The sequence below is a fragment of the Petaurus breviceps genome, unplaced genomic scaffold, assembly GCF_028583685.1.
Source record: "Petaurus breviceps papuanus isolate PSGF00001 unplaced genomic scaffold, PetGlider_PUasm1.0 90845, whole genome shotgun sequence".
NCBI lineage: Eukaryota > Metazoa > Chordata > Mammalia > Diprotodontia > Petauridae > Petaurus > Petaurus breviceps.
The window spans coordinates 20,521,910-20,545,760 of record NW_027187359.1 but is presented as its reverse complement, the minus strand read 5'-3'; the positions used below and the strand labels follow the sequence as shown (position 1 = coordinate 20,545,760).

The 23,851-nt window shown below is 37.7% G+C and overlaps 1 protein-coding gene across 4 annotated transcripts in view; it reads right to left on the bottom strand.

The window, feature by feature from the left end:
* CRIM1 (cysteine rich transmembrane BMP regulator 1) overlaps positions 1 to 23,851 on the bottom strand; it is a 249,232-nt gene that overhangs the window by 19,140 nt on the left and 206,241 nt on the right. For 3 of the 4 annotated variants that reach the window (XM_069072191.1, XM_069072190.1, XM_069072189.1), the window contains 2 exons: positions 19,524 to 19,739; positions 16,379 to 16,600 (listed from right to left, as the gene is read on the bottom strand). In XM_069072191.1, coding sequence (XP_068928292.1) covers positions 16,379 to 16,600; positions 19,524 to 19,739 — 438 coding nt within the window. The remainder of the gene's footprint in view (positions 1 to 16,378; positions 16,601 to 19,523; positions 19,740 to 23,851) is intronic. The other variant, XM_069072192.1, reaches the window with a different exon arrangement.

Genomic DNA, 23,851 nt, shown 5'->3' with positions numbered 1-23,851 from the left:
ATATTTACAAGGCTCAGAAATAGTCCTGCTCAGCTCACAAGTGTGTGTGTATATGTGTATACATGCACACACACATATATTTATAGAGAGATTACTGTAGTGGGAGAGGGATCAGGAAAGGCTTCCTGCAGAAGATGGTGCTTGAGCTGCACCTTGAGGGAAGAGAGAGACCTGAAGATCCTATGAGTCAGAAGAGAGAAGGGGTTATATTTCAGAGATGGAAGATGGTTAGTCCAAAGGCAGTAAGATGAGGCATGGAGTGTCTTGTGTGAGGAAGAAAGAGAAATTCAGTTTGGCTTATCTCAGAGTACTGGAGGCAAACTAATGTCCAACAACATGGGAAATATAGAATGAGGACAGGTTGTAAAAGGCTTTTAGTTTCAGTTAGAAGTTACTGAAAATAAAGATGTTATTTTTTCTCCCCATCTAAGTTCATGAATTCCTTGGAACCTATCTACAGACTCCTGGGGGGGTCTGTGGATCCCAGGTTAAGAACCCCTGCCTTGGAGGAAGAATAGAGCCACCTGAGATTGCTCAGTAGGGGTGTCAGATCTATACCTAAGAAGAATGACTCAGCAGAGCAGAGGATGGACTAGAACGGGGAGAGACTTGAGGCCAAAAGACTCAGTAGGAAACCACCAAGATAATCTCAGCAAGAAAAATTAGTGACTAAAATTTAGTGGTTGTCATGTGAGTAAAAAGAGGGAGTTGGATATGAGAGATAATGTGGAGGTAGAAAGAATGAGTTTTGGGGTGGCCAGGTAGCACAGTGAGTAAGAGCACTGGCCCCAGTGTCAGGATGACCTGGGGATAGAATCCGGGCTCAGACACTTAGCACCCACCCAGAAACACCTGGCCGTGTAACCTTGAGCAAATTACTTAACCCCAAGTGCTTAGGGGCGGCCAGGTGTCTCAGTGAGTAAGAGCACCGGCCTCAGTGTTGGGATGACCTGGGGATCGAATCTGGGCTTAGATACTTAGCACCACACCCAGAAATAACTGGCCGTGTAACCTTGAGTAAATTACTTAATCCCAATTGCTTAAAAAAAAAATTAGTTTTGGCAATTGATTGGATATGGGGGTGAGAGAGAGTAATGACCTGAAGATGACACCAGGTCATGAAGCTAGGAGACTGAGAGTAGAATAGAATATTCAATAGAAATAGGGAAATCTGGAAGAAAGGTGGGTTTTGGGGAAAATATAATGAGTTCACTTTGGACATGCTGAATTTAAGATGTCTCTGATATATCCAGTTTGAAAAGTGATACACATATGCATATACATAATGTATACACACACACACATATGTAATTTGAATTGAGATGATGGGATGATAATTAAGTTTATGGGCATTGATGAGGTTACCAAGAGGTGTTCTAGAGAAAAGAAAAAGGCCTAAGATAGAGCCATGGGGAAAACTTATGGTCAGGGGGCATGATATAGATGAGCTAGAGCCTGAGAGGAAACAGTTAGGAGAAGAACCAGGAGGAAGCGGTGGCATGAAAACAGGAGAGAATATGCAGGAAGAAAGGGTGGTCAGCAGGGTCAAAGGCGGCACAAAGGTTGAAGACGAGGCCTGAGAAAAGACCATCAGGTTTTGCCAATTATATATCAGTGGCAATTTTGGAGAGCAGTTTCAGTAGAGTGATGAGGTTTGAAACCAGACTGGGAACAGTCTGAGTGACTGTGAGAAGAGGAATAATGGAGGAGATTTAGGCGTACTGGAAGACAGAAGAGTGTGAACCAGTTTTTTAGGGAGAGGTTGAAAACAGAGAGAAAGGAGATAGTAAAGAATGCAATCTACTGGAGAATATAGGAAGAGATAGATAGCTCAAGGCCTTGTGAACATATATGTGAAATGTCTTAGATTAACTTTATAAAATAAAAATTTTATATACATGTATATATGTGTATTTATATATATGCCTTTGTTAAAAATTTCCAATTACATTATTCCCTCTACTTGTTCAAACTGAAACTGAAATAAATTTATATTTGAGTATTTTTACTGATTTTTTTCTTTCTTATCTACCTCCCCATAATAACAGCAGTTTAAGAACAAGCAATAGCAGTGCCATAAAAAGGACCAAGAATGTGTGACACCAGTATGAGGAATTAACATTTAAGTAATTATTTCCTTCACTCACCGAGGTTGGGAACATTTTCCACATGAAAAAACAAAACAAAACAACCCAGCGTTCAACCTTATTTAAAAATACTTAAAGCAAAATAAGTATTTTAAAACATTTTGTAAAAAAAGTAATATTCATTTATAATATTTTCTAGCTTAACTACAAATGAGGTTCTCTTCTCTTCCCAAAGGTTTTACATCTCTAGCTTGCCTGGTTTTGTCCTCCTTGTCTGCTCACCTTTCGCCAGTTTCCCAGAATGAGCGGAAGACAATTTCTCAGGGCTAGTCCTATAACACTAACTTGACTAATAGTAGTTGGGAAAAATGATCAATTGGGCAGCAGTCAAGTAATAACAGAGAGCGACAAATTAACAGGGAGACATTCTTTTGAGGAAAACTACTATTTGCCTTTGTACTGGTCAGTAAGCTGACAAAGGGAAAAATGATACAGAGAATAGTATACAGTGACCAGATAGTAACCAGATTAATTGAAATGTCATGCTCAGATTTAGGCTTCCTTGGTCCTGGTTGTGTGGCTGCAGATCTGTGATTTAACAATCACCAGTAAGTTCAGAAAGTGAGTGAAGTCATACAAGAATAACCTGGAAGGAAAATATTCTCTCTCTCTCGGTGCCTAGACCACAGCTTTTTGGAAACGGTTCTTTCAGGCTCAGTGCTAAGCACACAAATGTGTTTGGTGAATATTTGCTGATGGAGAGGATACAAAACTGAATCCAGAGGGGCAGAATATCTGTCTGGGTGTTCTGAAGAGAGCTGGAGTTGCAATGCTTAAGGAATAAAAGGGCTTTTCTGTCCAACAGAGTCACAAATTCTAGAGCAGAGTGGCTGGAAGTAGTTATCCTATGATTCTGTGTAAAACTATTCCAGAAAGTAAAAGGATCATGCATGGGATAATCATAATATTTTGAGCTGGAGGGCATCTTAAAGGTCACAGGATCATAAGATTAGAGTTGCAGAACTGAGAAAGAACTTAGACGCCATCTAATCCAACTCCTTCATTTTGCAGAAGAGGAAATTGAAGCTCAGAATCTATTTAAATGAGATTTCTTGTGGAAAGCCAAACAAACTATAGTTGGTAACATTTTGTCTCTTGTTTTTATGCCGTCAAAAATTCCAATGTCCTAGAGATATAATAGAAATGAATATATGTTAAGATTAAGTATGATAATATCTATTTTACTCATCTTCCCTTTCTATTGTTACAAAAATATACTACTTTTTACTTGTACATACTGTGACAGAAAGTTTTCTGGTCAGTTGATGTAAATTTTAAAAACCCTTCAATTGGATATTTTCCAGATTAAACTTAAGATAAAAGCTATTACCAAGAATAAAGCATGGTGGAAAGAATGGAATTTCTAGCAAACAACTACAAATTCAGCAAATACTTCAGATAAGATCATAGGATCATAGATCTAAGCAGAAAGGTACCTCTGAAAGCATCTAATTTAAATCCTTCATTTTATAGGTGAGGAAAATGAGACCTACCAGGGTTAAGGTCACTCAGGTAATAAGTCAGGATTTGAACTCATGTCCACTGACTTCAAAGCAACCACTCTTTCCAGTGAATCACACTGCCACAATGTCAATATAAATTAAAAGTACTACGATTTCTAGCCAATATCTCATTCATTAAAGTCAAAACAGAATAGTACAGATTGGAGTATGCAGTCTAATGAATATTTTACTGAAGTTTTTGTGCAGTTAAACATCTCCTCACAAAAAAATCTTAATGATGCTGTTTTACAGAACCCAAGAAAGGTTCATGGCATGAACTAATAAATACATATTGGAGATTTATGTAATAATTCTATTATTGCACACTGATGATGTAATCTTCTATGGAACATAGTATTCATACCATCAAATTATCAAGTATTTAGACCTTTGGACCTATTTTGAAGAAGGTCAACTTGCAATGGCACAGTGGATAAAGTACCAAGTCCGGAGTCAGGAGGACCTCAGTTCAGATACTGGCCTCAGACACTTATTAGCTGTGTGACCTCTGGCAACTCATTTAATATTGTTTGCCTCAGTTTCCTCATCTGTAAAAATGAGCCAGAGAAGGAAATGGCAAACCACTCTAGTATCTTTGCCAGGAAAACCCCAAAAGGAGTCACAAAGAGTCAGATATGGCTGAAAACTATGAAACAACTTTAAAGAAAGGAAACAAGCTTTTATTAAGTGCTTACTATGTGCTATGTGTTGTGCTAAATATTTGGGATGCAAATACAAGCAAAAAGACGACAGTTTTTGCCTGCAAAGACCTTATATTCTAGCTAATGCTAGAAGAAAAAGAATTAAAGACCTTGAAAGATCAAGCTGTGCCAATTGACTCCCTGCATTTTTTTTTGTCTTTTTGGAGGGGGGAAGGCAGGACAGTTGGGGTTAAGTGACTTGCCTAATGTCACACAGCTAGTAAGTGTAAAGTGTCTCAGGCCAGATTTGAACTCAGGTCCTACTGACTCCAAGGTTTGTGCTCTACCGTGTTTCCCCGATAATAAGACCTATCCCGAAAATAAGCCCTCCCCGTACTGTGTAAGATTCCTCTAAAATAAGCCCTCCCCCCAAAATAAGCCCTATTGAGATTGCTACTGTAGTGAAGGTGATCCCCTGCGCTACACACTACATTACGGTACCCTCTGTATGCACCGTCTCCCCCTCCCCCCGTGAAACGCACACTGCGCTCCGAGCTGCATCCAATCAGAGCTGCAGCAGTGAGCGCGTCATCCTGTTCTTCCCCAGTGATTTGCTTATTGAATAAAGGTACATTTTTTTTTCACATTTACCTGTTTATTAAAATTGCTGTCAATGTTCATTAAAATAAGCCCTCCCCTGAAAATAAGCCCTCTGGTGTTTTCCTGTCCAAAAAATTTAATAAGACAGTGTCTTATTATCCGTGAAACACGGTATGCACTGTGCCAACTAGCTACCCCAACACCCTGCATTTAAAAAAAAATCCATAAGGCAAAAAAAGGAGGGAAAGAATGAAAATTTTTTCAGAGTAAGATTACTATAATTTTTTGTTTCAATTCATATATCTGGTCCTTCTAATGTCAACAGGGGAAGTCACAGGAAAACCTCCATTTTTATTTATTTCCTGGATTTTTCTTTTGCTTGGGAAGAATTTTGAGAATTCTTGTAAGAAAACTATGGAGGTGTGACAAGAGTAAATGAATCTCCCTTCAAAGGACAAAGATTTATCTCATCTGTAGGTATTAAAAAGAATGTGTCACAGACTATGATAAGGTTCTCCCCTTTACCCCTCTTTGTTGAAGTTTCAGTAATGGTTTTAAGTCAGAGAGCTCAAATGTACATTAAAAAACAATCTTTGTAGGAGGCAGACATGTGAGACATCATCATACAACACACACTACCACAAATCTACTGTTAAGTCACAGAATGTTGCTACCTTTCAACCACGGAATGCAGACATGTCATGAAGGAGTCATTTTTTTTTTTTTACCTTTTGATTGTGGTGGATACAAGGAGGGAGAAAATGAGAAATCTTAACTCAAGTTTAACTGACTTCTCCAACTGTTTTTATGTCCCCACTTCCTTGTTGTCTTTTTAAAAAATCTTATTTCTTTATTCTACTTTAAATGTATAATTTAGATCATGATTATTTTTTGTGGGAAAAGAAGGGATGTTTGTCAAGGTTGAACCTCATTTTTACTCCTAAGTTGTTTTTGCTAATTATATTAGAAAGCTAATTAACTTCTGTGAAAGAGCAAAATAAATAAACTACACGAATCTCTTCCTCTATTAGTAGCCAATGTGATACTTCAGGGTACACTGTAATAGAAACATTTCCTACTCTGAAGCTGATCACACAAGGAAGAAAATAAATTATTGCTTAAAAATGGAGTCCTTCTGGATCTAGGGATTCATCTTACTACTTCCATGTTTTCTAGTATGAGGTGTGTGACAAGAAAAATCACAATAGCAATGCCTTCCCTGGTTGGTTTTTTCCATTGCTTCACAGGGCAAACTCTTCCCTTTACTGATACTGTGGGTTATGAATAAGATGCTGGCATTAAAGGAGGCAAAGACCCAGAGTGTGAAAACAACTTAGGCAGTCCTGAAAACTGCATCGGTTCTTTCAAGTCCTAAGGGTGTAATTTAGAACTCTAAAGCAATCATTTCCTACATTCTCAGGGGTGGTCCACAGAGAGGATGAAATTTCTTTTTTCTGAGGAACACTGTCAACAATAAGTCAGTTTGGTTTGTGATGTTAAGGTCTTTAAAAGTGGGAATTGAGTTTGTTTAACCTGCTTTTGCATAGCACTGTGTGTAAATTAATGCTTAATGGTTTTATAAAAGTGCATAATTTATTATTGCTAATAATATCCCATATATTTGGATTTTATAAATATGACCAGAGACATCCCTTATCTTCACCATGTGACCAATCCATCTTCCTTTTAAGATGGCAAACTTACTGTACTTACTACTTACTGTACTCTCTTTACTTTTGAAGAAAGTGAACACATTCTTATTCACTGAAGGGTAAAAAAGTCATACCATTAAATAATATAATAAACAGGTTTTTTATTAAGAACCTAATATGTGCAAAGGATTGTGCTAGTCACAACATCCCTATCTTCAAGGTATATATAGCATTATTCAAGAAGTACAATGTGAGGGGTGACAGGAAAGGTTGTTATCAACTATGGGGAACATGAAAAGCTTCATAAATTTGTATGTATACAATGGATAAGAGTTCAACAAGTGAAAAGAGACAAGGAATTTAAGGCATAAAGAACAGACTGAAGGCTGGATGTGGTGGCACATGCCTGTAGTCATTACAACTGAGGAGGCTCTGTCTTTGTCTTATATATGTGTTATATTATCTCAGTAAAGCATAAGCTTCTTGAAGGTAGGGGTTATTTCATTTGTATATTGGTACCCCCAGTGCCCAACAGTTAAGACATGTTTGCTGAGTTGAAGACCAGAAGGGAAAAAATGAGATTCACTTGTTCCTTTGATAATTATGTAGAGATAGCTGTAAACCATAAAGGATGGGCAACACAGTATCTTGCCTCAAATGACTTCCTTGGAGAGCAAAATGTAAACTGAACATAGTTAAACCTCTTAAGACTAATTCAGACACTCACAATTCTGTCATTATCTAAAAATATAGTCTCTTTTCCCACAAATGTTATACCAATGTAATTTTAATTGTATGAAGCCCTTAGTGACAAACTTGATAAATATTTGGTGCTTTACTATGAAGACTATACTTATTAGATAACAGAATGTAAAAATTCTTTCGAGGGAACAGTGAACAAGACAACTGTTTATCCAAATATAGAAAGTAAAGTTAAAACGCTATTATCTAGATTAATCTTTTTCATTATGATAATACAGCTATCAAAGCTTTATCTAAATTACTGTGAAAATGGTTTGAACTCTCTTTTCAAGCCTTTCACTGTTGGACAAGAGATATACAAGGAACCTTTTCTTTCATAACATTTTTGTTTCCTCCAACTCAATTTATTTTTTGGGACATGAAATTCTCTGTCTTCTTTTGATGGATTATAGAATCACAGAGTTAGAACTGGGAGGGGCCTCAGAGGCCAATTAGTTCAGCCTCTTCATTTTACAGATGAGGAGACTGATGTCCAGAAGAACCATAATAGGTTTTTTCAACATTCACTGAAAAAGCCCATGCCAGGAAGAGGATGAGCTTTAGGTCCATTCTGAACAACAATGACTGGAGCATTTGATTGAAACTTCAAAAATGAACAAGAGAAATGTTCCCCTTCTTTCATAGAGACAGTTGGCCTCAGAGTCATGATGACCTATGTTCAAGTTCTGTCTCTGACACATACTGGTTATGTGACTCCAGGCAAGTCACTCAACCTCTAAGGGCCGCAGGAAATTTTCTAAGATTTCTAAGTTGCAGAATAGTTGGTGATCTGCAATATTAGAGATAAGTTTCCTCATGGGGAATTCTCTACACTAATGAACTCACAGGTTCCCTCTCTACTCTTCCCCAGAGTTATATTACTATAGAACTTGCTAAAGTTATATGCATGATACTTTTACCTGTTTGGACTACTTCTGTATATCAAAAGCAAAGTAACAGTGTTTGTGTTTTACCCTCTTTCATGGATAAATTTTTTTTAAAGTCCTACAGAATCCTGAATTCTTGGTCCCATGACACCAAATGGAGAGCACATTTCCCAGTCTCACATCCTTCACTTTGAGTACTGTGTCAACAGAGGCACTGAATGATACATCACACAGTTCATCAACTAATGCATTGATATGTACTCCCCATCAACTGGAAATCATGTTGAAAGTGAGTGCCAGTGTAAAGGAGGAGGAAAGAAAAGAGAACCGGTAATGTTCAAGCAGGGAAGATAAAGGGCATCTCCTTTTTGAACTGTATAAAATAAAACAGGGAAGCTCAGGAAAAGTGACAGTAAGAGCTATGTCCCTATACATACCATGGCTTTCAAAGAAGAGCTTTCCCTATTCCCCAGAATGCTGGTCTAGTCCTTGTATATGCCTTACCCACTGCTGCCATTTTACAGTATAAGTGATCCTTGGGAATGCGACTCTGGCAACTCCCCTGGGGCCTCTTAACTACTTGGCCAGGCCATTTGAGGGGCTGAAGACCCAAGTTATGTTTTTTACACATGGCTGATGTTTATATAAGCTTCCAAGGGAAAGAAGGGATCCTTATTCGATACCTTGGTGTCAATTTAGTAAATGCTCACATCCCCACCTGAATAAAAAAGAGGCCACATGCAAATGATAGCAGCCCTCTTCCCACAGCCTGATTGCTACTGCCAGCCTCCCTGCTGATCAAGCCATTGCTTTCATATAATGACTGTAGCTGACACCCAAGATAACGGGTATTTTCACAGCAGAGTCTCTCACTAAGTCAACCAGGATCGCTATAATTTTATTTGCACAGCAGGAAGTGGTAAAGAATGCCGAAGTGAGAAGGGGAGCTGCTTTGGGGGACAGGGAGGTTTTTTAAATGATAAGGTACAACTTGAGATTTGGGGGGTAATAAGTCAAAAGGAAAATAGAAAGGGAGGGAGGGAGGAAAAAAGACAGGGAAGAAGAGAAAGAGAAAGAATGAGGGAAAGGAAAAGAGAAAGGAAGACAAAAAAGAACTCAATTAGACACTGCTGATGTGTGTTGTGATAACTCAAGACAGGCTTGAGAACTAGCATTTTTTACAAGAACCAGTGTCTTTTTACACTCTCTAAACTTTAAAAAGAAAAGGCACATAACCTACTTGAGACAATTGTGGCCATTTAAATCTCCCTGCCAATAGTAATTACAACATGGACTATAGTTTGGGACTCAAACTAATAGGAGTCAAGCAGCAGAGCCTTTCTACTTAGATATGTTCTCATTACAAATGTCATAGTCTCTGTCTCTAGAGATTATAAAGGAGCAAGTCAACACATTATGAATTTCTGGGACGGGATTAGCCACTGAAAGGCACTCGACAGCACTGAAAGGCAATGATGCCTGAAAGCATCATTCTTATCCTGAATGACACTGAATCTCTGGCTTTCCATAAGGCACCTTCTTAACACCTCTATAAATCCTAAGGAGTGGCCTGGACTTTAGCTAGATCACAATAAAGCCTGGGTCATCTAAGGTGATTTTCACAGCCACAGTGTCACATGTGATAATGAAAAGATTATGAGAAAGGCCATTCAGCTGAGATGTGGGCTGAGACATACCATTTGAGCCTCAGCCACAAATTTAGAAGTCTTTTAGTACTTTAAAAGTTCCTGATAGAGAAGGTATAATCTAGACTTTGTCTTTGTTGAGACTAATACTAATGTTATGTGACAAAATGATGCACTAGAATCTGTTCTATATGCCAAATAGATCCACAGTAATCACCACCCAAGCAGCTACAGAATTACACTTAACTGTAAAGCACAGATGTTTTCATTTTAAGAAAATATATTGGCAAAGTTCTCTCAGAAAACTGACACAAAGGGGAAAGTGGTTCCAACATCACAAAATCATAACCTTTAAAAATGCACTATATAATACTTCAAAGATCTATCTCTACTTTAAGGATGGAGGATTGGTTATAAACCACATTGTTTTTACTCCTGGGATACTAAACTCAATGAAAATTAAAAACAGAAAATGTACCAATGAGATTGTTTCCCAGAAGTTATATGAGAGATTGACAGATAACCCTAAAGAAAAAGAATCTAAGAAGAAGATGATACTGTATAATAGAAGGGTTTAATTTAAGGAATACAAATCACCTATAATATTAGGAAAGCGTGGCTATGTATATACCAGTTGAAGAGAATGGTAGGAAGGTCTTTATAATCTCAGAGTTAACCAAGTGGTGTATGGTCTTTTGCTCAAGGGGAAGTTTCTAATAAGTAGCTTCAGATATTAACTGGATCGAAGATTGATTTGCAAACAAATCATCTTAGTGTTTCACCCACAGGAGAACTCAAAGCTGCAGTTACTCAATGAAGGGAAAAACAACTACTACTACTACTTTTCATTTCTATAATGCTGTTAGGTTTACAAAAGCACTTGCCTTTCAACACTCCAGGAAAGTAAATGTGGTAACTCATAATCCAGTAGAATGCAAATTGCTTCTGTCTTTTTATCTGCAGGTCCTCACATACTACCTGGCACAGAGTAGGCATTTGATACATGAAGGTTGCCTTGAAATGATCTCTCCTTTAACCGTGAGGAAAGTGAAGTTCAAAGAAACTGAATGACTTGTCTGGTCACGCTACACATAAGCAGAAACGACCAAACGTTTTGTTTCAAGTTATAGTGATCGTACCTTTTAAACAATTTCACTGAGTGAGACTACCAACAAGAGTGGATGGTAAGTTTTGCTGATTATAAGTCAGAATTGCTCAGACCTCAAGCACTTTAGGATGATATCACTTCCTATGATTTAAAAACAACATTAAACTCATTAAATAAATAAGTCAATTCTAAAGTCCACCATTTATATACGGAGTAACTTTTGCTGTTTGTCTAGTGTATGCTTTGATTAGTTGAGGTAAGTCTTGTCTATGGCTGTTCTATATCTGTATAGTAAAACTGAGTATATTACTATTTATAAAGCTTATTATTGTGAGGATTTACTGCTTCTGGGACTGTGGGGATGTCAGTTAACTCCTTGGGAACTACTGTTTGCTTATGGAGGCAGTTATGACATAATAGAATTCTGCACTTGGAATTAAAATTTGGGTTCATATTTTGCCACAGACTCTGTTTCTGGTCAAGTCATTTAACCTCTGTGCTTCAAGTAGCTCCCTAGGAATGCTCTATTGTCACAGATGGATTATGGTTTGTCAGGGAAGGAGTTCTGTCCTCTGAAGTTCCCCACACAGATCCTTTACCCTGACTGTCCCTTAGGCCTAGAATGCTCTCCCCCTCTGCATCTCTACTTCTTAGGATCCCTGTGAGACTCAGCTCAAAATCTACTTTTTGCAAGTAAGCCTATCTAAGTCTCCCAATATTAGTGCCTTCCCCTCTACAGTTACCTTCCATTTGTTTTCTATTTATCGTGTATTTTCTTATTTATGTATATGTTTTCCCCATTCAGATGTAAGCTGCTTGAGGACAGGGGTTGTTTTGGATTGTGGGGGTGGGGTATCCCCAGTACTTAGTGTATGGACAGACAGAGAGTAAATTCTTAACGCACAGAGGTTCAGTGACTTGACCAGAATCACACAGGCATAATCTGAACTCAAATCTTAACTCCAAATGCTTGCTTGACTGACATTCATTATGTCATATCATACACACACATACACACACAGTGTTCACATCAAGGGGCTGAAAGGATTACTCACTTATAAACCAAACTGATAAAGTGGAATCCAAATGAACAGATTTGTTTCTTCATCCTAGAAGAGTAATTTGTGCATGTGCAATCAGTTATAGCAATCAGAGTACATTAAGGGGAACCTGTGGATCCTCCAATATCTTGCAACTATTTATTGTTTTGGGAAGATTGAGATAAGAGAGTAAATTGTCATAAATAAAATTATTTGATCATAATTGTAAATAATAAATCAAATTAGGAGCTTTTCTACAGTGTGATCTTTTACCCAGAGTATTTACTGGGAATAGAAACTGAATTCTAGGAGGACAGAATTGCCACTAAATTTTCCTCATGAGTCACATGAAGTTTCCAAATGTATCTCGTGGGTCTCTAGGGCACTGGATTTCAAGTATGTGAAACATTTTAGGTCATCTCTGAGTTGTTTAGGGCAGCATTGGTGTTTGTAATATAACAGTAACACTAATGATTCCCCAGTCTACCTCTCCTACCCCATCTTTTTTGCTAATCTCTAGTCTCACATTTCCAACTGTCTTTCAGACATATTGAACTGGATATCCAGCAGATATCTTAAACTCATCATGTCAAAACAAGAACTCATTATCTTTCCTCCTAAACCTTCTCCCTTTCAAACTTCCCTCTTATTGTAAAATGGCCCACCATCTTTCCAGGGTGGCAAACTAGGTATCATCCTTGATTTCTCACTATCTCTCACCTCCCATATCTAATCTGTCAATAAGCCCCCTTCTCTCCTCTGATACTTCCACCACTGAGGTGCAAGCCCTGATCACCTCACATTTAGACTACTGCAATACCCTGCTGGTGGGTCTGCCTGCCTCAAGTCTTTGACCTCAAGCCTTCATCTGCCAAAGTGATTTTCCTAAAGTACAAGTCCAATTATATCACTCCTCTACTCAATAAATTGCAGTGGCTCCCTATCACCTCCAGGATCAAATACAAAATTCTACAATTGGTATACAAAGTCCTTCTTAACCTCGATTCCTCCTACCTTTCCAGTCTTATATCTTCCTCCCTGCTATGTACACTTTGATACAGTGACACAGGCCTCCTTGCTGTTCCACGAGGGAGACTCTCGATTTCCACATTTTCTCTGGGTATCCCCCTTTCCTGCACTGATCTTCATCTCTATCTTCAGACTTCCTTTAAGTGCCAACTATAATCCTATTTTCTACAGGAAGCCTTTCCCAGTTTGACTAAATTCTAGTGCCTTCCCTCTTAATTTTTTTCGTTTTTATCTTGTATATAACTTGTTTGTATATATTTTGTTTGTTTCTTGTCTCCTCCATTAGATTGTGAGCTCCCTGAGGGCAGGGACTTTGCCTCTTTTTGTATCCTCAGCACTTAGCACAATGCCTAGCACAGAGCAAGTACTTAATAAATGCTTACTAACATTTATATTGTTTTTCTGGGATTAATCAATAATTTCCTTTTCCTATTCCTTTTTTTTTAACTTTAATTTTCTTTGTAGGTTTAATGTGATTAGAAGTTAATGAGAACAAGTGGCCAGATAGGCCTTTTGGCCATTCAAGTGGTTTCACAGATGGATACCTTAAGGACTGTAATATCATATACTAGAGCTGGAAAGATTGAATATAGTTTTCAAAAATGTCTAATGGGCTGCCAGAGAATGGTGTATGTACTAAGAAAATCTGACTTAATAGCTGCAATCCACTTGGAGATTGTCAGATAAAAGGTAGTTCATACATTTACTGTTATGATTGCTATTTTCACAACCAGAATCTAACATCCTGGACTAGTTTCCCTGTTTTGTTTTTACCCTTGGCCACGACCTCTAGCTTTTCCTGCACCTCATCTTCCTAAAATGACTTTTTAGAGTTTACATTCATTCTGACATATTCTCCAAGATATGACAAAGTTTGTATTGATTTACAAAAAAAAAAAAAAAGGAGGGGGATGGGAGATCTTATTTAAGACAAACAAAACTTGATTATAAGACTAACAACGAAGTCGCTGAACAGTGACAAAATGTATTCATTCAAGCCACGGAATCACTTGAATATCAGATCTAGAAGGGACCTTTGAGATGGGCTAGTCCTACTTCTTCCTGTTACAAATTTAGAAATTACCTTAAATCAGGCTGGATGACACAAAATAGAAATAATTGTCTATATTGTTTAAAATGTTAGTAGTATTCCCTTTGTCATGCACACACACCTACATCCCAGTTGCCTGTCTTTGATCCAGCAGCAATCACAATCAACCAAAACCTACAACTGAGAATGTAAAATCACCTATTGTCAGTATCTGACAAACTATTTCAGGGGCTGAGATAATTTCTGCTCAATAGAATATGATGATTAAGAATACACAGAAATTACCTTTTCTGTTTTCAGAGCTACAAGGCATTTCTTAGTCCTATTACTTTTCATGGGCCTGTATGATTCTTTTATATCAGAAGTTTCTATTGACAGAAATATTGGATTTGGTTTCGACTTTGCATCCAAGTCACAAAAGGCAATATATCCACTGTCTCACTTAACCACCCCCCCCTTGAAAAAAAAAACCCAAGTAAATTGAACTAAGGTAGCTTATTAAGATAATGAGGCAGCTAGATGTCACAGTGGATAATGCTGGACATAAAGTTAGGGAGCCCTGAACTCAAATCTAGACTTTGTCACTATGTGTGTGACTCTAGGCAAGTCACTTAACTTCTATCTGCCTCAGTTTCCTCCTCTGTAAAAAATGGGAATAACATCAACATCACAAGGTAATTGTGAAGATAAACTGAGAGGATATTTATAAAGTGCTCTGTGAATGTGAAAATGCTATTATAAAATGCTAGCTATTAATATAACTGATCAAGATGATCTTAATGGGAAGATGTAAAGTCTTTGAAGAAATGGTGGCAAGAATATCAGAAAACAAAGAGGTATCCCTCGAGAAATGGTAGTTAACCTCTGAGTTCTACTTCATTCATATCAAGAATCAGAACTGATGGATAACTTTGTGGCCGGAAAGGCTACATCTTGTTCTTCCAAGTATCATCCTAAAGGCATGTGAGTATGGAAATCACACCCGCATCACTGATGCTGCAGACAGCCAGTAGGTAGAGATGATAGAGCTTGCCTACATTTTAGAACATTATAATCTAATTATGAACTCTACTACTATATAAGATATGAATGTCCCATTATACACCATTCTAGAAATTTACACATATCACTATCTCTCAGATGACTCTGCGGCCAGAAGGATTTCCTAGTAAAAGAAACAAATATGATAAATTTTAGAGAAAAGGCTACTTTTTTAAAGTTTCTATTGGTCGAATTTCACTAGATGGGCAGAGGAAATTGATGGAGTCCCTCCAGACTCCAGAATAACTCTTGTTCCCTGTGATTAGGGATGGTTGTTGCAGTGACCACTGAACCTTCTGCACATCAACTTCGTTGATTTTCAGGAAATGGATCACAATATGGGGAATGCTACATTACAAGTCCTTAGTAGTGAGAACTCAGCAGAATGTAAGATCCTAGAGGACAGGCACTATTTTGTTTTTATTTACCTAGCATAGTTCTTTGCACATAGTAGTGGTTTAAAAAGTATTTATTGAATTGAATTCAATCAGGGAACTGATGTGAAAAAAAATAATAGAGTATGAAAAGAAGATTAAAGTGATATAGTTTTCTACATTAGCACTATTTTGACTTATTATATTCCCGTGGATAATATAAGCTTCTACTAAAATCTAATTTATGATGCCTCATCATGGAGTGGAGGTGGTCCTAGATTCCTGAAGGCTTTGCTAGCACAGTTTCTAGTAGAGTCTATTAAGCTGGAAAAATTTTGAATGTCAGGCTGGCAACAGCCTGGACGCCTGCTGGTCAAGGACTAGCTTAGCTGAATTCACAGCTGCTCATCCCAAGACTGGCTACCAGATGATGAATGCTTTGGGTCACGGAAACTTACAAAGGCTGCTTAGAGGGAGAGCAGTTTGTGATCTGTATTGGTGTAAGGAATATTCACACCAATAAATCATGGATCTTTGGATGGGTGGAAATACATATTGCAATAGTTCTCTCAGGAAGAGAAGGCCACAATGTGGTATTCATCCTAGAAGTATTTCTTGGACGGAAAAAGGAATTTCTGAAAAATGAAGCTCAAAGTCCAGAAATAGCAAAAGGACATAAGCAGATCTCAAACTTCTCAAACTACAGCGACATTCTGAGAGAGCACATCTTAGATTCTTCTTGGTACACAGTTTCTCAGGGAAATTCTTCCAATTTTTCCTCTGATTGGGATTCCCAATTCTGTTCTGTTTTGTATGGAGTGCCAACTGGTCAAATGAATACCCCGACTAGATCAATAGCTGCTAATATATTTTCAATAGCCGCTCAGAGAGATTAAGACTTTTTTTTTCTTTGTCTTACCTATGCAGTAGGGACAACACTGGCCTTTTCTCAAAACAGGTCTTTCACAGGAGACTGAAGGGCAAGACTCAGAGTAACAGCTAATCATGCTATCCATACATATGCAGCTGGTACAAACATCGGGTTTCCACGACTCAGCTGCCAGGAATATGTCCCCTTCATCATTTTTGCAGTAACTAGGCATGCTCTCATTATTTGATGAGGAAGGCTGAAGAGGTTCATCTGGAAAAATGGACACACAAGTCAGCAGGGAAAAGAAGAGGATGTAGGCCACTAATGGTGCGACATAATGAGTCTTCTTCACTTTGTCTGATAAAGATTGTGGCCAACATTTAGGCCTCTGAGTATACACATTAAAAAGCATATGCAAATAATAAAACAGAAAGGCCAACTTAGGCAGGCCTGAAAGATAATTTTTTAATCTTCATTTTCAGGTCATCAGATGACCAAGAAGAAAATGTCTCTAACCTCCCAAGTTTAGATGTGTATATAATTAGATGATAGAAAATCTAAATTACTGTCCAGGAGGCAGTTAAATATAGAGAGGTGTATATAGTCTATGGAAGCTTAATATTTCATATGACTCTAGAAAGAGAAGAGGAAACTACTGGGAAACAAAGATGCAGTGTTTTCTCCTGGCCTAATTTCTTTAATATCTATGATGATTATAATTATCTAATTCTCTATTTAAATCCTAGTCAGATGCCTCATTGTGGCATGGCTATGACCCTGGGTTCTCCAAGGCTATGCCAGGGAAGTGGAAGTTTCTTCAGGTCCCAGTAAGGTGGGAAACTCAGCAATAATTTACATGTTTGAGGTTTAAGGACCAGCCTTGTCAAGGTAGGAGAGGTTCATCCCAGAGAGGATGGCCACCAGGGGACAACTCTTTTTCATCCATATCAGCTCCTGAAGGCTGTCTCCCAAGGCACAGAAAGCTTATGGCTGGTGAGAGTAGAAGTTACAACACCAAAGAGACCCCAGGTCCTGCCATATGCTTGCAGAACACATCACCCACAAAGGATTTTCACAGAGACTATGTTGCTTACTGTTGACTAAAGATAACAGGACATTCACCCTGAAAGTCTCAAAGGAACCATTAGAACATATTTCTGCACATCTCTATTAGATTCAAATGGGAAGGGGATTAAGTCTTAGGCACTAATGATAGAGGAAGAAGAACGGGTCAGAGAATGGAAAATACATCACGGGAGTTCACCACTATGTCCATGTTCACCTTTCTGCTCAGATATAGAGATCTTAGTGAAAGAGGTAGAAGATCTGAATACCTTTCTATAGCCTTTCTCAGTGACTTTTCTTTGGGGAGGGGTGAAGAGGAAGAGTGGAAACCGGTCATCATTGTCAAGAGGATATATTTTTGTTCCGAGGACTGAATGCTGCTTTATTTTAAGTTAGAGCTTTTTTTTTTCCATTAGTGGGAAGTCACTGACAATGTCTGCCAACCCTGGCCCCTGCAACTCACCACTATACTTTTGTGTGCTGAGAAGTTAAAAAAAAAACCCAAAACAAAACAAAAATAAAAACCTTGGTATTTCACTATAAGCTTATGTCTCAGTATTCAATAGAAGCAATAAGATGGGAACAGAAGACGTAATAGAATGAGGAAAAGAGTCAGGATGACTATTCCCAAGCAATGTGAAGCTCTCAAAGGCAGAAAAAAGATCAGAAGTGAAAATCCTACTCTGTTGTTTGTGATGGAGCACAAGATTGAGGGAGTCAAGGAAAAGAACGAGGAGGAAGGTTTTTTATTTCAGCAAGCACCTGATTCCTACAGAACATTAGCTGCAAATTTTATTTGGTCATCTCATCCATTAGCACTCCTCTTCTCTACTCGTAACCTGCACACAGACCCTCATTATTTTTTGTCCTTCATATACTTACTTGATTTACATCTTACACCTCTTTACTCTCTACTTTATTTCCTTATTTATATTCTACAGCCCAATTTCTCCCAACACCTGAAAACACTGAATACAGAAAAAAGGAAAAACTAGGAAAAAAGACAAAAGCCATTCTACAGCTACTTACTGAGCAACAGGAAAAAAAGAACCTGACCAAACACCTTTACTTGCCACTTGTATTGCTTCTTTTGAATTTAAACACCTTTGTTTTTAATCTTTCCCCAGGAACTAATGGAGCACTTGGTGCTACTTTATGAACTTTCACATTCTGTCTTGAATTACAATTATTTACATCTAACTTTCATTATTATCATTATCATCATCGTTTTTATTATCTAGTAGACCTTGACTGCTGTGCGTAATCCTGACAACAAAAAATGTTGTTTAGACTATCCATCAAAAGTTATATTTCAATTGTATACTAATATGCTAAGATAAACAAGCTTGTAAGTACAGACTCATAGATATATTAAAAAGAAATTCTATGAGAGGTAGCAGAATAAAATAATTTGTTCTGTTATTTGATAAGCTTAATAACAACTGAGGAGTTTATGAGTATTGCTTTTTCGTGGAGAGATGGTCAAACCACCCATGTTTAGAAGCTATCTGATAAAAGAAGTCAAATCAATCATGTGATATTCTTTATATTTATGTTATATCAAATCTTTTAAACTTTATCTAGAAATAACATCATCAGGTTCTTGAATGATAATCAAAAAGGGTAGACATAAAGAAATTCCTTTGTTTTCATACTAATAGAGTCATAAACCCATAAACGTCTTTCAAAGGATTCAAAGTAACATTTTTTTATACATCCTAAGGGTGGCATAGCTATTCATTCAAAACAGAAACATAAAAGAAAATTTATATGAGCAAGATCATTCAAGATAAGCTTATGGCCTTATTCTGGAAATTAAGTATTTTGTGGGTTTGACATGTAGTAAGCAAGATAAATGGTACTCATAAACACGATGATTTCTTCAATGTTACATTAATTCCAAGAAATAAATGTGAACCATAGAAAAGAATGCTTTGAGGAGGTATGATAATGGGCATCTTAATGCTCTCCAGCATTTACATTTGAGCTTGGGGCAAGTCCTTTTTTAAGTCAGCTTTCTTTGAAGCATTGGTTTGACAACATCTCTAATCTGACCCTGCTCTTTACTCAAATGGTTAACTGCCTGGTCTACCAAGTTCGTCAGTAAGATCAAGCATACTCTGGTTACCTGTACATTGAGGACAGCAGGAATCCTGGGTACGGGAGGGAGTTTGGCAAAGAAGGGGAGGACAAACTTCTGTTTCACACAACACACGCCCACTATGACATGTACACTGGGTGCAAGAGTCAATATTCCATGTTTCTCCATCCACAAAGTACTCTCCTCCAGGAGCATGGCAAATGGATGGGCTGCTTAGCTCTGGTTTCTGAACCACGAATTCATCTGAGAAATCAAACAAGGTGAAAACAAGTGGTTATGAGAGGAAGTATTGTCATTTACATATTGTTCTCAGAAGTTCTTGAAGGCTCTGATGCTTTTTAGCTCATGAGTCACTAGTCTAGAGAAATGGTTGATAATTCTTTCAACTTCTTTTGATCAAGAAACAAAATTAAAAGCAGGATAATAAACATGCATACTGATACAAGGAGAGAGCAGAAGTTGCTTTCATCATGCTAAAAAAACAGGGTGATTTATGATCCATCTTAGTAATAACAGAATTAATGCCAAAGATAAGATAACTTCTTCCTCAAACTGGATTACACTGATCACTTTCAAGAGATTGCAGAGGTGAACTGTGATTAGCAATTACAGAGAAATCAACTGTTTGAATCTTGTATAAACTTCCCAGAAAAAGTTCAGAGAATTTTGACTCCTTTTTTTTTTCATCCTACCCAATGCCCTGTGCACTCCATTAACTTTCTGGAGCTTAAGTATTTGAAAACTTGGAAATATGTCCTGTAATCAAACTGGGTACACCCAAATTAAGACTGCCTGCCAGGAAACTGAACAGGAATGTTCATGTACAATCAACAGATGGAGAATTCACATTGAAGACTAGACCTGTGTTATAAGATACCATTGAGAGGCAAAAATTGAGAGGTTGTTGATAACTGCCATCATTCTCCAACAGAGACTATTTTAGTCTTTTGTCCCTCAAATGAGATGATGATGATAGGGAGGAAATTCAATATTAGGAGTATATTGAAAGGTACTGAGAGCTGCCATGGAATTGCACTGGGGAGCTAAGAAGGATGAGGACAGTCTGTTCACAGATTATCGTATAAGAACATCAAGAGAGGGCTGCAAGTGATGAACATAGTTGGAACATGGTAGAAACACCTTTTACATGTCATAGTGAACACAATTCTTATAATGCTCCCCAGTGCAAAATAAAGACTCCATATACCAATCAATACCATGATCAATGTAATTTGAACTCTGTAGTCGTGATGGCAAGTCAAAAGTGAGAGTCACAGCTGAAACCTAGTTAGGGAGATAACTTTGGTTTTCTTGGTCCAAAAGGACAGGGATAAAGATGGGGCAGGAGAGTACTTTTGTCATGTTTAAAGATGACAGAAATATGATATTGGCTGATGTAAATAGTAGTAATGTAATACATAATGTAATGTAGTAACTAGTAAATAGTAGATCTAGTGTGAAAGTACCCAACATTTCAGTATCCAAACAGGAGAAGGGAAGACAGAATGCAAACTGACTTGTGTAAACTGAGATAGGGGTTTGGCGATAGGAAAGAAAGGGAATGGACAAATTATAATAATGCATTTCGTGCTGCCAAGAGAGAAACACTTTTTCTTAAAGTTGACTGCTCACACAGGAGAATCAGTAAAAGGCTTCCTTAGGACACCTGTAGAAAAATTGAAAACAATTCTCCTTGAAGAGAGAATTGCTTTTCTAAGGGTTGATGGTTCCTAGACCCTGACACAAAAGAGGAAAGATAGGCAAGTCATAGGAATAAATAGCCATGTATATTTCCATTTTTCCTTACCTTTCTAACCCTTTCCCCTATACAACTTGCTTCAAGGCAAAACAGGAGAGGGACCTGAGAGAGGTGGGATACGAAAGAAAAACAGAAAGAGAAAGGGTAAGAAAGAGTAAGGGAAACCTGAGGAAAAAATAGCAGTGGGTGAACCTTTAGTCTAACTTGAGAAAGGTTCAGTAGCAGCTCCTTTATCTTGACAATAGAAAAAAGAACTGACTAGGACTACCCAGGAAGAAAGATAGATCCTAAAAGCTGACTGGGCAAGGGGCTGGAAGTGAATCGTTCTGTTCCCTCCTGAAGTCACTAGTGTTTCAGATTAACAAGTTTGGAACCTTCATTAAGAAGAATACACAAGAGATAAACCATGAAAGGGACTATCTTTAGTAAAATATATTATATGTATAATGTGTGTGTGTATAATAGTATATTATATATGTGAAATACATATAGTATTATGTATACTGCACATTATACACACATATGTATGTGTGTATATATAATATATATGTAGATAGCCTCTCAGTGCCTCAGTTTCCTTCTCTATAAAATGGGGGCTAATGTAGATGATTTCCAAAGTCCTTTCTAGACATTGTATGACTTTTGAGCATGATACATTACAAAATCAGAAAATCTCTCTGTGTTTGCTTTTTCAGCTGCAAAATGGGAACAAGATTTGCTCTTTCCAAAATCAGTGTAAAAGATGAAAAAGATAAAGATTTGTATAAATATTGAGATCAAGATAAGTTAATAAACATTTATTAAGCCCCTACTATATGACAGCTACTGTATTAAGAACTGGAGATCTAAAAAACCCCCCACAAACCCCATTCCTTGCTCTCAAGGAGTTCGCCATCTAACAAAATGGGGCTAGATTAGTTGTAGTGCCTGTTAGAGAAGTTGTAGTGGACTGAGACCGTGATTTCATTAGTGGTGAGGTAACTCCCTCTATTAATGCAGATCAGCAATTGTACAGTACCTTATAATCTTAGAGAGATACAGGGACACTGAGAGGTCAAGTGCCTTTCAGCTGATCAGTCACACATGATTATCATTAACAAATATAATTCAGACAATTTAATTTTTGAATCTGCTCTGTTTTTTTCTTGAGACTGTATTTATCACCATCATTGTGACTTAACATTCTAGATATTTAATTTCTCCATTTGTGGCAATAATATTAAGAATACAGAGAAGGACTGGAAGGGCAGGGGTTGATGAATTAACTGGACACCTTGCAGATTTTTCCTTCCAAAAGATTACATTATAAATAGGTACCTCTAAGTATCCTTTTCCAAGAAATAAAAATAGCACCATTTTCCTGGTTAAATTAAATTTTAAGCTCACTCAGTCTTTTTCTCTTAGAAGAAAATTTTATTAGTTACATATGAGGATTCAAGTCCTTGTGGGGAACCTGAGGCTAGCACAGTGGGTATCCAAACCCTACTAGGGGCAAGAGGAATTAAGCATGAGGATTAAATAGTTGGAAGAGGATATCACTCAGGAAAGAAAGAGTCAGTTACTGCCTAAGACCACTGACAGGTCTCTCTCTTCACACTCCCAAATCCCTGGTGCAACCAGACCAGGCTAGTGAGGGTCACAAGAAGACCCTTACCTGCCTCTGTCCCATTAGTCTTACCCAAGTCTAGGACTTTTGGTCATGTAGGGGCCACAAAGAAGGCTTATCTGGAAGGATTGTATCTATCACTAGAAGAGAAGAGACTATACATGTAGATGTTATAGGTATTTGTACTAATAAAATGTATGGTTAACATTTAGTAATATAAATGAATTAACCCTTTCTAAAACACAGCTCAACCCTTCATCCAAGTGGCTTAACAGCTTTAAAAAATAAGCAGTGTCCATTTTTACCCCAACATACATCCTTCCTATTTAGAAGACAGGCAATGAATGTGGGAGATGTCCATAGCTTTGGATTATTGGGGAGAACAAAAATTGGTAAAAATATTTAGCTTGCTGAATGTGACAAACTATAAAAATTCTTTCCTGAAGCTTAATAACTTTTCTTTTGTTCTGATTGGTAATTAGTTTTCTCTGACTCACTTTGGCCTGTCTACTCCCATAGATGCCGCTAACTCCTTCTAACCAAACTTACCTAGTCTGTGAACATACCTCTTGACTTGGAACCTTTTCTTGCACTTTACTTTCTCATTTAACAACTGTCCTATTATCTCGCTTCTGGACCCTCAAAGCTGAACTGAACTTGGCCTAGTACAGGTCCCATGGCTCTGTTTATTTCCCACCAAGCCTTAGACTGTATCATGAAGGTCTCAGAGAAGCATAGATTTAGAGCTGGAATGATTTGTAAGGCCATCAAGTCTAACCCCCTCATTTCAGAGATGAAGTCAAAAAAGGTCCTGAAAGGTAAGTGATTTGTCCAAGGTAAATAGTTTTGTTTCCCTATTAAAATGTAAGGGCCTTGAAGGCAAGGACCGTCCTGTTTTTTGTATTTGTATCCCTAGCAAAAGCACAGTGCCTGGCATGAAGTAAGCACTTAAATGTTCTCCTCCTTTCCTCCCTCTCTTCCTCCTTCCTT